Here is a 14,779-nt window from a genome sequence, read left to right on the forward strand (position 1 = left end):
CACAGACTGCACACGTGTTCAGAAACACATGCCGGTCCTAAAGGCCATTTGTTTTTCAGTGCATCAACGATGCCTCCCGCAAAATGGGCGTGAAGCACTCCCTGGAACTTCCTGACAAAACCCTCCAATTCATCAGGGACCGGCCCCTCATGGACGAGGCAGTCCGCCCGCTGATGGGAGGACCCCTGCTGCTCAGAAAGGGGGCGCTGCTGACCCGGATTGTGGTGGAAAGCGTGCTGGCACTGGACAGACACAGACATCCTGTCATGTTCATTGGCACGGGTAAATTATGGGCTTCTGATAGAAGTGTTTGCACTTTTAAGAGCATGTGCTCATGATACAGCCCTGTGTGTACGACCCTGAGTGTGTAGCCCTTTGCATGCAGCCCTGTGTGTACGGTGTCATGTATACGACTCTGTGTGTGGCCCTGTGTGTGTTGTGTGTACGACCGTCTGCATGCTGTGATGTGTGTACGGTCCTGTGCGTATGGTGCAGTGTTTGCTGTGATGTGTGTGCAGCCCTCTGTGTGTGGCCCTGTGTGTGATGTGTTTTTTCAATTTTCAATTTATTTTCATTTATATAGCGCCAAATCACAACAGAGTTGCCTCAAAGCGCTTCACACAGTAAGGTCTAACCTTACCAACCCCCAGAGCAACAGTGGTAAGGAAAAACTCCCTCTGAGGAAGAAACCTCAAGCAGACCAGACTCAAAGGGGTGACCCTCTGCTTGGGCCATGATACAGACATAAATTACAGAACAATTCACGGACGAATATACAAGAAATGCTATTGGTGCACATGACAGGAGGATCGCCAACACGAATACAACTCCCATCTCTGGATGGAGCTGCACCTTAAACAGAGAGAAAAAACAGAATCGGGCATCAGAAAGACAAAAAATACTGTATAATTTGCCAGCATTAAACAGCAAGAAAAACAGAGAAATACTAAGGTGATCGCCGGTTACTAGCCCTAAACTTCACTAAAACACCCAGAATTTAGGTAAAGTTGAGGCCGCAGCCCGCTCCAATTACTAATAACATGAATTATGTTATGTGTCGACACGGGTTGAGGAGCGGACCTGCGTCTGACAGAACCCAGCGGTAAAAATAACCAGAAGGCGGCTCCCAACAGAAACAATTTATTTTTCACCTGTGCTTATAAATGTAAAACATAAAAAGCGTCCCTCTGGTGGAGTGATAAGTGGCACGTTCTCCAGCGCCCGCAAGGATTAAAGCCCGGCGCTCCTGGACTCACTACCACCGCCAAACACCCCCCAGGTGGACACGACGAACCGATTCTCTGTGAAGCAAAGAGAAGGTGAGGTGAGTCAGCAGATACAACTCTATCTTTCGCATAACACACGCTATCAGCAACACACTCAGGTCAATGTTTCTTTTTAACTTTATGCAAATGAGCAGCCTCTCACAACAAGTGGAGGATCACTTATCCTGCACGCCACCGCAGTGAAAAGCAAGCTGCACAATTCTCTTCACAATCTCAGTTTACTGTGTAACAAAACACCAAGATACTATCAACAATTACTTAATCACTTAATTACCTTTAGCGTGTGCTGACAGCATGTGTCCTCACCCTTCCCTGCTTCACGGGCTCGATATGTCAAACCCAGGCGCGGTCCTCAGCATCTCACAAACGAACGTCACAAGGTCGAGTTCCCAGCAGTTCTGCTCAAATCACACGACTTATATGCAGAACGCCATCCAATTATCTGCTTCAGCTGCAAGTCTTCAAGGCCGCACGTGAGCCCCTGCCACAGGTGTTCCACATGATGCTAATAAAGGTGAGGACTCTTCAGCGAGCACTTTCTCCACAGACAAATCAGCCCTCATGCCACCTGGAGAGCAAAGAAAAGAAAAGAACACCAACACAGCCAGCCACGCCCCCCCAACACACAACAAATTAAAAGAGTAAAAAGCATAAAACAAAACTGTACCAGTATGCTAGCCATACGAACGGGGAAATAAGTGCGTCTTAAGTCTGGACTTGAAAGTCTCCACACAATCTGACTGTTTTATTGACACAGGGAGATCATTCCACAGAACAGGGGCACGATAAGAGAAAGCTCTGTGACCTGCAGACTTCTTATTCACCTTAGGGACACAAAGTAGTCCTGCACCCTGAGAATGCAAAGCCCGGGCCGGTACGTAAGGTTTAATTAGGTCAGCTAGGTAGGGAGGTGCCAGTCCATGAATAATTTTATAGACTAGTAGCAGAACCTTAAACTCTGATCTCACTGGGACAGGAAGCCAGTGAAGGGATGCCAAAATGGGTGTAATGTGGTCGAACTTTCTGCTTCGTGTCAAAAGTCTGGCTGCAGCATTTTGAACCAATTGGAGACCCCGAATGCTAGACTGACTCGGCATCAGCCATAGACAGGATGGGACAAATCTTCGCTATATTTCACAGGTGGAAGAAAGCAGTCCGAGTAATATTTCTAATGTGGAGGTCAAAGGACAATGAAGGATCAAAAATTACCCCAAGGTTCCTCACTTTGTCAGTGTGATGTATGACACACAAGCCTAGGCTGAGTGTTAACTGGTCAAATTGATGCCGATGTCTCACTGGACCAAGAATCATAATTTCAGTCTTATCAGAGTTTAAAAGTAGGAAGTTTCTAAACATCCAACTTCTCACTGCTGCAAGGCAATCTTCTAAGGATTTTATGTGAACGAGATTACCAGCAGTTATCAGCATGTATAACTGAGTATCATCTGCATAGCAGTGAAAGGTAATTCCAAAACGCCGCAATATGTGCCCAAGGGGTGCTATATAAAGGGAGAAAAGCAGGGGGCCTAAGACAGACCCCTGTGGAACCCCAAATTTCATGTCACTAAGGTTAGAGGTAGTGTTACTGTACAAAACACAGTGAGAACAACTGTTCAAGTATGACGTCAGCCATGCAAAGGCACTCCCAGTAATCCCATAATGATTTTCCAGCCTATCAAGTAGAATATGATGATCCACTGTATCAAATGCAACACTGAGATCTACCAGCAACAGAACTGTAGTGGTGTCCGAATCCATTGTACGTAGAAGATCATTCATGGAATGATATTTTCTAAAAACAGACTGCAGTGGCTCAAAGAGATTATTCTCAGTAAGATAGTCTATGAGCTGCCGTGACACCACTTTTTCCAGAATTTTAGAGCAAAATGATAGATTTGATATCGGCCGATAGTTTTTCAATACACTAGGGTGAAGATTAGGTTTCTTAAGTAATGGTTTAATCACTGCAGATTTGAAACATTTAGGAACAGATCCAGAAGTTAAAGAAAGATTAATAATTTCCAACACAGTCGGCCCAAGAGTGGACCACAGGTCCTTAAACAGTTTTGTTGGTATCAGATCAAATAAACAGGTTGTGCTTTTTGTTGACGTTACGAGTTTCGTCAGCATGCCTAGTGAGATACTATCAAATTCTGTAAATCTAGGAAATACCTCAGTAGTGGTGCCCACCTCAATAGCAGGGTGTAGTGGCTGGATTAAGGCATGCTGGGATATGTTTAACCTGATGTCTTCTATTTTCTTCTCAAAGTAATCCAGGAAATCTTGTGCTGTAAAAGGAGAGCGAACTACAGGTGGTTGTCCATGAATAAGTGTTGCCACCATGTCGAACAAGAACTTTGAGTTATGCTTGTTTTTGTTGATCAAATCAGAGTAGTAAGTCCGCTTTGTAGCCAATAATGCATGCTTATATTCTAAGATAGCATCACGCCACGCAAGGTGGAACACTTCTAATTTTGAACGTCGCCATTTCCATTCTAGACCTCTTGCTTTATGCTTGAGATCATGCAGATAATCATTGAACCAAGGTGACTGTGATTTGGGGGAGCGCGGTTTTAACACAGGTGGTGCAATGATGTCGACTGTAGTTTTGAGCACTGAGCTTCAACTATCCACAAGTCTGTCTACTGACTGGGTATTTGTCAAATGTGAAGCTAAGACATCAGGCAGTCTAGCTTCTAGATGAGGAGTTGATGCATCGCCGGTTGATATATAAGGTTGTTGTTCCACTAAACACAGCAGCGAAACTGTAAACTTAATAACTGAGTGATCAGACACCACTGATGTAAGAGGCATCAAATCAAATCAAAATCAATTTTATTTATATAGCGCCAAATCACAACAAACAGTTGCCCCAAGGCACTTTATATTGTAAGGCAAAGCCATACAATAATCACAGAAAAACCCCAACTGTCAAAACGAGCCCCTGTGAGCAAGCACTTGGCGACAGTGGGAAGGAAAAACTCCCTTTTAACAGGAAGAAACCTCCAGCAGAACCAGGCTCAGGGAGGGGCAGTCTTCTGCTGGGACTGGTTGGGGCTGAGGGAGAGAACCAGGAAAAAGACATGCTGTGGAGGGGAGCAGAGATCAATCACTAATGATTAAATGCAGAGTGGTGCATACAGAGCAAAAAGAGAAAGAAACACTCAGTGCATCATGGGAACCCCCCAGCAGTCTAAGTCTATAGCAGCATAACTAAGGGATGGTTCAGGGTCACCTGATCCAGCCCTAACTATAAGCTTTAGCAAAAAGGAAAGTTTTAAGCCTAATCTTAAAAGTAGAGAGGGTGTCTGTCTCCCTGATCTGAATTGGGAGCTGGTTCCACAGGAGAGGAGCCTGAAAGCTGAAGGCTCTGCCTCCCATTCTGCTCTTACAAACCCTAGGAACTACAAGTAAGCCTGCAGTCTGAGAGCGAAGCGCTCTATTGGGGTGATATGGTACTACGAGGTCCCTAAGATAAGATGGGACCTGATTATTCAAAACCTTATAAGTAAGAAGAAGAATTTTAAATTCTATTCTAGAATTAACAGGAAGCCAATGAAGAGAGGCCAATATGGGTGAGATATGCTCTCTCCTTCTAGTCCCCGTCAGTAGTCTAGCTGCAGCATTTTGAATTAACTGAAGGCTTTTTAGGGAACTTTTAGGACAACCTGATAATAATGAATTACAATAGTCCAGCCTAGAGGAAATAAATGCATGAATTAGTTTTTCAGCATCACTCTGAGACAAGACCTTTCTGATTTTAGAGATATTGCATAAATGCAAAAAAGCAGTCCTACATATTTGTTTAATATGCGCTTTGAATGACATATCCTGATCAAAAATGACTCCAAGATTTCTCACAGTATTACTAGAGGTCAGGGAAATGCCATCCAGAGTAACGATCTGGTTAGACACCATGTTTCTAAGATTTGTGGGGCCAAGTACAATAACTTCAGTTTTATCTGAGTTTAAAAGCAGGAAATTAGAGGTCATCCATGTCTTTATGTCTGTAAGACAATCCTGCAGTTTAGCTAATTGGTGTGTGTCCTCTGGCTTCATGGATAGATAAAGCTGGGTATCATCTGCGTAACAATGAAAATTTAAGCAATACCGTCTAATAATACTGCCTAAGGGAAGCATATATAAAGTGAATAAAATTGGTCCTAGCACAGAACCTTGTGGAACTCCATAATTAACTTTAGTCTGTGAAGAAGATTCCCCATTTACATGAACAAATTGTAATCTATTAGACAAATATGATTCAAACCACCGCAGCGCAGTGCCTTTAATACCTATGGCATGCTCTAATCTCTGTAATAAAATTTTATGGTCAACAGTATCAAAAGCAGCACTGAGGTCTAACAGAACAAGCACAGAGATGAGTCCACTGTCCAAGGCCATAAGAAGATCATTTGTAACCTTCACTAATGCTGTTTCTGTACTATGATGAATTCTAAAACCTGACTGAAACTCTTCAAATAGACCATTCCTCTGCAGATGATCAGTTAGCTGTTTTACAACTACCCTTTCAAGAATTTTTGAGAGAAAAGGAAGGTTGGAGATTGGCCTATAATTAGCTAAGATAGCTGGGTCAAGTGATGGCTTTTTAATGAAAACATTATCTTCGATATTATCTGTTATCGGATTATCAGAACTGTGCCCACCACTTATCAGAAGTTACAGATAACCGATAAATTCCAGTATTGTTTCCAGTACACTTGCAACTACTAACAAGCTGAATTTGAGTTTCAACACCACAATCACTTTTGGAAGCATCAAAAGCGACCACAGACCCAAACAATGAATCAGCCCTTTTGTCTTTCAACATCCTGCCCCCTGCTGGAAGCTCCTGTTTACTACATGGCTTCCAGCACAGACGCAACTGAGAGAAGCCACAAAGCTCAACTCTCTACTCAATCACAATGCTGCCGTCAGGCCGAGGTCTTGGAAAGTATAAATAAAATGAATACTGATAGAATAACCTGTGAAAACACCGCAGACCTGTCTTGTAATTTTTTTTTTTGTTTTTTATTTTTTACTTTCATGTCTCCCATCAAGAATTTTTGTAAGTTAAGTTTGAAAAAAAAGCTTCTGGTTCCGTTTTGCTTCTCATTTGCCTGCTGAGGCTAGAGCAGTTTCTTTTAGAAGCAGTTCTTCTCTGTTTGCAGAGGGTAGAACTACACATCTGTTCACCTTTGTTTACCATGTTAACGGTCTAAAAATTATCGGACAAAAATTTATCAGAAGATAATTAGTCCGATAATGGTTTTCAAAGTTATCTGAAAAGATAATCCAATAATGAAAACTTTATCTGTGCGTGCTGTGATGTGTGTACAGCCCTGTGTGCTGTGATGTGTGTATGATCCTCTGCATGCTGTGATGTGGGTACTGTCCTGTGCGTGTGGCCCTGTGTGTGCTGTGATGTGTGTACGGCCCTCTGTGTGTTCTGTGATGTGTGTACGACCCTCTGTGTGTGCTGTGATGTGTGTACGGCCCTCTGTGTGTGCTGTGATGTGTGTACGGCCCTCTGTGTGTTCTGTGATGTGTGTACGACCCTCTGTGTGTTCTGTGATGTGTGTACGACCCTCTGTGTGTGCTGTGATGTGTGTACGGCCCTCTGTGTGTGGTCCTGTGTGTTCTGTGATGTGTGTACGACCCTCTGTGTGTGCTGTGATGTGTGTATGGCTCTGTGTGGTCCTGTGTGTGCTGTGATGTGTGTACGGCTCTGTGTGTGCTGAGCCTGGTTCTGCTGGAGGCTTCTTCCTGTTAAAAGGGAGTTTTTCCTTCCCACTGTCGCCAAGTGCTTGCTCACAGGGGGTCGTTTTGACCATTGGGGTTTTTACGTAATTATTGTATGGCCTTGCCTTACAATATAAAGTGCCTTGGGGCAACTGTTTGTTGTGATTTGGCGCTATATAAATAAAATTGATTAATTGATTGATGTGTGTATGGCCCTCTGTGTGTGGTCCTGTCTGTTCTGTGATGAATGTACAGCCCTGTGTGTGCTGTGATATGTGTATGGCTCTGTGTGTGGTCCTGTGTGTGCTGTGATTAATGTACAGCCCTGTGTGTGCTGTGATGAGTGTACGGCTCTGTGTGTGGTCCTGTGTGTGCTGTGATGTGTGTACGGCTCTGTGTGTGGTCCTGTGTGTGCTGTGATTAATGTACAGCCCTGTGTGTGCTGTGATGTGTGTACGGCTCTGTGTGTGGTCCTGTGTGTACGGCTGTATGTGTGCTGTGATATGTGTACGGCTTTGTGTGTGGTCCTGTGTGTGCTGTGATTAATGTACAGCCCTGTGTGTGCTGTGATGTGTGTACGGCTCTGTGTGTGCTGTGATGTGTGTACGGCTCTGTGTGTGGTCCTGTGTGTTTTGTGATGAATGTAGAGCCCTGTGTGTGCTGTGATGTGTGTACGGCCTGCTGTGTGTGGCCCTGTGTGTGCTGTGATTAATGTACAGCCCTGTGTGTGCTGTGATGTGTGTACGGCTCTGTGCGTGCTGTGATGTGTGTACGGCTCTGTGTGTGGTCCTGTGTGTTTTGTGATGAATGTACAGCCCTGTGTCTGCTGTGATGTGTGTACGGCTCTGTGTGTGGTCTTGTGTGTGCTGTGATTAATGTACAGCCCTGTGTGTGCTATGATGTGTGTACGGCTCTGTGTGTGGCCCTGTGTGTGATGTGATGTGTGTACAGCCCTCTGTGTGTGGCCCTGTGTGTGCTATGCTGTGTGTACGCTCGTCTGCGTGCTGTGATGTGTGTACGGCCCTCTAGGTGTGGCCCTATGTGTGCTGTGGTGTGTGTACAGCCCTCTGTGTGTGGCCCTGTGTGTGCTGTGATGTGTGTACAGCCCCCTGTGTGTGGCCTTGTGTGTGCTGTTATGTGTGTACAGCCCTCTGTGTGTGACCCTGTGTGTGCTATGCTGTGTGTACGCTCGTCTGCGTGCTGTGATGTGTGTACGGCCCTCTAGGTGTGGCCCTGTGTGTGCTATGTTGTGTGTACGGCCCTCTGTGTGTGGCCCTGTGTGTGCTGTGATGTGTGTACAGCCCTCTGTGTGTGGCCCTGTGTGTGCTGTGTTGCGTGTACGCTCGTCTGCGTGCTGTGATGTGTGTACGGCCCTCTAGGTGTGGCCCTGTGTGTGCTATGTTGTGTGTACGGCCCTCTGTGTGTGGCCCTGTGTGTGCTGTGATGTGTGTACAGCCCTCTGTGTGTGGCCCTGTGTGTGCTATGCTGTGTGTACGCTCGTCTGCGTGCTGTGATGTGTGTACGGCCCTCTAGGTGTGGCCCTGTGTGTGCTGTGATGTGTGTACAGCCCTCTGTGTGTGGCCCTGTGTGTGCTGTGATGTGTGTACGGCCCTCTGTGTGTGGCCCTGTGTATGCTGTGATTAATGTACAGCCCTGTGTGTGCTGTGATGTGTGTACGGCTCTGTGTGTGGTCCTGTGTGTGCTGTGATTAATGTACAGCCCTGTGTGTGCTGTGATGTGTGTACGGCTCTGTGTGTGGTCCTGGGTGTGCTGTGATTAATGTACAGCCCTGTGTGTGCTGTGATGTGTGTACGGCTCTGTGTGTGGTCCTGTGTGTGCTGTGATTAATGTACAGCCCTGTGTGTGCTGTGATGTGTGTACGGCTCTGTGTGTGCTGTGATGTGTGTACGGCTCTGTGTGTGGTCCTGTGTGTGCTGTGATTAATGTACAGCCCTGTGTGTGCTGTGATGTGTGTACGGCTCTGTGCGTGCTGTGATGTGTGTACGGCTCTGTGTGTGGTCCTGTGTGTTTTGTGATGAATGTACAGCCCTGTGTGTGCTGTGATGTGTGTACGGCTCTGTGTGTGGTCTTGTGTGTGCTGTGATTAATGTACAGCCCTGTGTGTGCTATGATGTGTGTACGGCTCTGTGTGTGGTCCTGTGTGTTTTGTGATGAATGTACAGCCCTGTGTGTGCTGTGATGTGTGTACGGCCCTCTGTGTGTGGCCCTGTGTATGCTGTGATTAATGTACAGCCCTGTGTGTGCTGTGATGTGTGTACAGCTCTGTGTGTGCTGTGATGTGTGTACGGCTCTGTGTGTGGTCCTGTGTGTTTTGTGATGAATGTACAGCCCTGTGTGTGCTGTGATGTGTGTACGGCTCCGTGTGTGGTCCTGTGTGTGCTGTGATTAATGTACAGCCCTGTGTGTGCTGTGATGTGTGTACGGCTCTGTGTGTGGTCCTGTGTGTGCTGTGATTAATGTACAGCCCTGTGTGTGCTGTGATGTGTGTACGGCCCTCTGTGTGTGGTCATGTGTGTTCTGTGATGAATGTACAGCCCTGTGTGTGCTGTGATGTGTGTATGGCTCTGTGTGGTCCTGTGTGTGCTGTGATGTGTGTACGGCTCTGTGTGTGCTGAGCCTGGTTCTGCTGGAGGCTTCTTCCTGTTAAAAGGGAGTTTTTCCTTCCCACTGTCACCAAGTGCTTGCTCACAGGGGGTCGTTTTGACCATTGGGGTTTTTACGTAATTATTGTATGACCTTGCCTTATAATATAAAGTGCCTTTTTGGCAACTGTTTGTTGTGATTTGGCGCTATATAAATAAAATTGATTAATTGATTGATGTGTGTATGGCCCTCTGTGTGTGGTCCTGTCTGTTCTGTGATGAATGTACAGCCCTGTGTGTACTGTGATATGTGTATGGCTCTGTGTGTGGTCCTGTGTGTGCTGTGATTAATGTACAGCCCTGTGTGTGCTGTGATGAGTGTACGGCTCTGTGTGTGGTCCTGTGTGTGCTGTGATGTGTGTACGGCTCTGTGTGTGGTCCTGTGTGTGCTGTGATTAATGTACAGCCCTGTGTGTGCTGTGATGTGTGTACGGCTCTGTGTGTGGTCCTGTGTGTACGGCTGTATGTGTGCTGTGATGTGTGTACGGCTTTGTGTGTGGTCCTGTGTGTGCTGTGATTAATGTACAGCCCTGTGTGTGCTGTGATGTGTGTACGGCTCTGTGCGTGCTGTGATGTGTGTACGGCTCTGTGCGTGCTGTGATGTGTGTACGGCTCTGTGTGTGGTCCTGTGTGTTTTGTGATGAATGTACAGCCCTGTGTGTGCTGTGATGTGTGTACGGCTCTGTGTGTGGTCTTGTGTGTGCTGTGATTAATGTACAGCCCTGTGTGTGCTATGATGTGTGTACGGCTCTGTGTGTGGCCCTGTGTGTGATGTGATGTGTGTACAGCCCTCTGTGTGTGGCCCTGTGTGTGCTATGCTGTGTGTACGCTCGTCTGCGTGCTGTGATGTGTGTACGGCCCTCTAGGTGTGGCCCTATGTGTGCTGTGATGTGTGTACAGCCCTCTGTGTGTGGCCCTGTGTGTGCTGTGATGTGTGTACAGCCCTCTGTGTGTGGCCCTGTGTGTGCTGTTATGTGTGTACAGCCCTCTGTGTGTGACCCTGTGTGTGCTATGCTGTGTGTACGCTCGTCTGCGTGCTGTGATGTGTGTACGGCCCTCTAGGTGTGGCCCTGTGTGTGCTATGTTGTGTGTACGGCCCTCTGTGTGTGGCCCTGTGTGTGCTGTGATGTGTGTACAGCCCTCTGTGTGTGGCCCTGTGTGTGCTGTGTTGCGTGTACGCTCGTCTGCGTGCTGTGATGTGTGTACGGCCCTCTGTGTGTGGCCCTGTGTGTGCTGTGATGTGTGTACAGCCCTCTGTGTGTGGCCCTGTGTGTGCTATGCTGTGTGTACGCTCGTCTGCATGCTGTGATGTGTGTACGGCCCTCTAGGTGTGGCCCTGTGTGTGCTGTGATGTGTGTACAGCCCTCTGTGTGTGGCTCTGTGTGTGCTGTGATGTGTGTACAGCCCTCTGTGTGTGGCCCTGTGTGTGCTGTGATGTGTGTACGGCCCTCTGTGTGTGGCCCTGTGTATGCTGTGATTAATGTACAGCCCTGTGTGTGCTGTGATGTGTGTACAGCTCTGTGTGTGCTGTGATGTGTGTACGGCTCTGTGTGTGGTCCTGTGTGTTTTGTGATGAATGTACAGCCCTGTGTGTGCTGTGATGTGTGTACGGCTCTGTGTGTGGTCCTGTGTGTGCTGTGATTAATGTACAGCCCTGTGTGTGCTATGATGTGTGTACGGCTCTGTGTGTGGCCCTGTGTGTGATGTGATGTGTGTACAGCCCTCTGTGTGTGGCCCTGTGTGTGCTATGCTGTGTGTACGCTCGTCTGCGTGCTGTGATGTGTGTACGGCCCTCTAGGTGTGGCCCTATGTGTGCTGTGATGTGTGTACAGCCCTCTGTGTGTGGCCCTTTGTGTGCTGTGATGTGTGTACAGCCCTCTGTGTGTGGCCCTGTGTGTGCTGTTATGTGTGTACAGCCCTCTGTGTGTGACCCTGTGTGTGCTATGCTGTGTGTACGCTCGTCTGCGTGCTGTGATGTGTGTACGGCCCTCTAGGTGTGGCCCTGTGTGTGCTATGTTGTGTGTACGGCCCTCTGTGTGTGGCCCTGTGTGTGCTGTGATGTGTGTACAGCCCTCTGTGTGTGGCCCTGTGTGTGCTGTGTTGCGTGTACGCTCGTCTGCGTGCTGTGATGTGTGTACGGCCCTCTGTGTGTGGCCCTGTGTGTGCTGTGATGTGTGTACAGCCCTCTGTGTGTGGCCCTGTGTGTGCTATGCTGTGTGTACGCTCGTCTGCATGCTGTGATGTGTGTACGGCCCTCTAGGTGTGGCCCTGTGTGTGCTGTGATGTGTGTACAGCCCTCTGTGTGTGGCTCTGTGTGTGCTGTGATGTGTGTACAGCCCTCTGTGTGTGGCCCTGTGTGTGCTGTGATGTGTGTACGGCCCTCTGTGTGTGGCCCTGTGTATGCTGTGATTAATGTACAGCCCTGTGTGTGCTGTGATGTGTGTACAGCTCTGTGTGTGCTGTGATGTGTGTACGGCTCTGTGTGTGGTCCTGTGTGTTTTGTGATGAATGTACAGCCCTGTGTGTGCTGTGATGTGTGTACGGCTCTGTGTGTGGTCCTGTGTGTGCTGTGATTAATGTACAGCTCTGTGTGTGCTGTGATGTGTGTACGGCTCTGTGTGTGGTCCTGTGTGTGCTGTGATTAATGTACAGCCCTGTGTGTGCTGTGATGTGTGTACAGCTCTGTGTGTGGTCCTGGGTGTGCTGTGATTAATGTACAGCCCTGTGTGTGCTGTGATGTGTGTACGGCTCTGTGTGTGGTCCTGTGTGTGCTGTGATGTGTGTATGGCTCTGTGTGTGCTGTGATGTGTGTACGGCTCTGTGTGTGCTGTGATGTGTGTACGGCTCTGTGTGTGGTCCTGTGTGTGCTGTGATGTGTGTACGGCTCTGTGCGTGCTGTGATGTGTGTACGGCTCTGTGTGTGGTCCTGTGTGTTTTGTGATGAATGTACAGCCCTGTGTGTGCTGTGATGTGTGTACGGCTCTGTGTGTGGTCTTGTGTGTGCTGTGATTAATGTACAGCCCTGTGTGTGCTGTGATGTGTGTACGGCTCTGTGTGTGGTCCTGTGTGTTTTGTGATGAATGTACAGCCCTGTGTGTGCTGTGATGTGTGTACGGCCCTCTGTGTGTGGCCCTGTGTATGCTGTGATTAATGTACAGCCCTGTGTATGCTGTGATTAATGTACAGCCCTGTGTGTGCTGTGATGTGTGTACAGCCCTCTGTGTGCTGTGATGTGTGTACGGCTCTGTGTGTGGTCCTGTGTGTTTTGTGATGAATGTACAGCCCTGTGTGTGCTGTGATGTGTGTACGGCTCTGTGTGTGGTCCTGTGTGTGCTGTGATGTGTGTATGGCTCTGTGTGTGCTGTGATGTGTGTACGGCTCTGTGTGTGCTGTGATGTGTGTACGGCTCTGTGTGTGGTCCTGTGTGTGCTGTGATGTGTGTACGGCTCTGTGCGTGCTGTGATGTATGTACGGCTCTGTGTGTGGTCCTGTGTGTTTTGTGATGAATGTACAGCCCTGTGTGTGCTGTGATGTGTGTACGGCTCTGTGTGTGGTCTTGTGTGTGCTGTGATTAATGTACAGCCCTGTGTGTGCTATGATGTGTGTACGGCTCTGTGTGTGGTCCTGTGTGTTTTGTGATGAATGTACAGCCCTGTGTGTGCTGTGATGTGTGTACGGCCCTCTGTGTGTGGCCCTGTGTATGCTGTGATTAATGTACAGCCCTGTGTATGCTGTGATTAATGTACAGCCCTGTGTGTGCTGTGATGTGTGTACAGCTCTGTGTGTGCTGTGATGTGTACAGCTTGTGTGTGGTCCTGTGTGTTTTGTGATGAATGTACAGCCCTGTGTGTGCTGTGATGTGTGTACGGCTCTGTGTGTGGTCCTGTGTGTGCTGTGATTAATGTACAGCCCTGTGTGTGCTGTGATGTGTGTACGGCTCTGTGTGTGGTCCTGTGTGTGCTGTGATTAATGTACAGCCCTGTGTGTGCTGTGATGTGTGTACGGCTCTGTGTGTGGTCCTGTGTGTGCTGTGATTAATGTACAGCCCTGTGTGTGCTGTGATGTGTGTACGGCTCTGTGTGTGCGGTGATGTGTGTACGGCCCTCTGTGTGTGGCCCTGTGTGCACAATATCCATCATAGTAAAAAAAAAAACAGCGAGTCTTTTGTTTCTGCTTCACCTTCATGCAGTATCCTGTTGGTTTTACAATATGAGGCACTCTAAAACAGTTGACCGCAATCAGGTGTGATCATCAGTGACCTGATCTATCAGTGTGATCAGAGCCGAATGAAGGGCTGTGTCTCTTTAAACATTTAAAGCGCCGTTGCTGACGTTGTGAGCTGTCAGTGATCACACCAACAGATCACCAGATCACTTCATTCAGGTCTGATCACACCTGACCGTGGTCGACTGGTGCTTCAAAAGTAGAAATCACAGCGTTTCATTATTCAGGTCTGTGATAGACGACAGCGATGGCGCTTTAAAAGTTTAGAGTCCCAGCACTCCATTTATTCACGGCAGCATTTACCACAGCCAGTTAACTCATCAGCATTCTGTGCACAGTGACAATGGTCCACCAAGGAAAAAATAAAATAATAAAATAAGATAATGTTAAATTACTCTGTTTTTAACCCGCACCACACCGTGCAGTACCGACCTGAACCACTTGGTGATAACGGGGCTGTCAGCATATGCTGGTTAATTGTCAAGGTGTGACAGTTGCATTAATAGACGTACGCCACCGTATGCCAGCGTGTTTAATACGGTCATCATAAGCAGGCTAAATCGCCAAGGTGTTTTCAACGACTGCAGCCTCCTCAGAAAGTCCAGCCTGCTTTGTCCCTTCCTGTACAGATGGTTGGTGTGGGTTGTCCAGTCCAGTTTGCTGTCCAGCCACAGCCCGAGGTACTTGTAGGAATCCACAGTCTCCACCTCAACTCCCTTGATCTGAACTGGTTGCGGTCTTGGTCTTGGAATTCCCAAAGTCAGAGCTCAGCTCCTTTGTCTTGGAGGTGTTCAGCTGTAGATGGTTTGTGTGCAACCAGACATCAAAGTCCTTTACTAGACTCTTGTACTCCTCCTCTCTGTCATC

General features: G+C 47.8%; 1 protein-coding gene and 1 long non-coding RNA gene across 2 annotated transcripts in view; one reads left to right on the forward strand and one right to left on the reverse strand.

Annotated features, from left to right (window-relative positions):
- The window catches only part of si:ch211-129c21.1 (uncharacterized protein LOC563087 homolog), a 121,730-nt gene that overhangs the window by 65,258 nt on the left and 41,693 nt on the right, over window positions 1–14,779 (forward strand). The window contains 1 exon segment of the mRNA XM_034180754.1: window positions 60–282. Coding sequence (XP_034036645.1) covers window positions 60–282 — 223 coding nt within the window.
- LOC117519404 lies at window positions 212–14,230 on the reverse strand. Its single transcript, XR_004563279.1, has 3 exons — window positions 14,219–14,230; window positions 702–705; window positions 212–297 (listed from the first exon to the last, which is right to left on the reverse strand). It is a non-coding gene; the product is annotated as an uncharacterized LOC117519404 (long non-coding RNA).

The sequence above is a fragment of the Thalassophryne amazonica genome, chromosome 10, assembly GCF_902500255.1.
Source record: "Thalassophryne amazonica chromosome 10, fThaAma1.1, whole genome shotgun sequence".
NCBI classification, from domain to species: Eukaryota; Metazoa; Chordata; class Actinopteri; order Batrachoidiformes; family Batrachoididae; genus Thalassophryne; species Thalassophryne amazonica.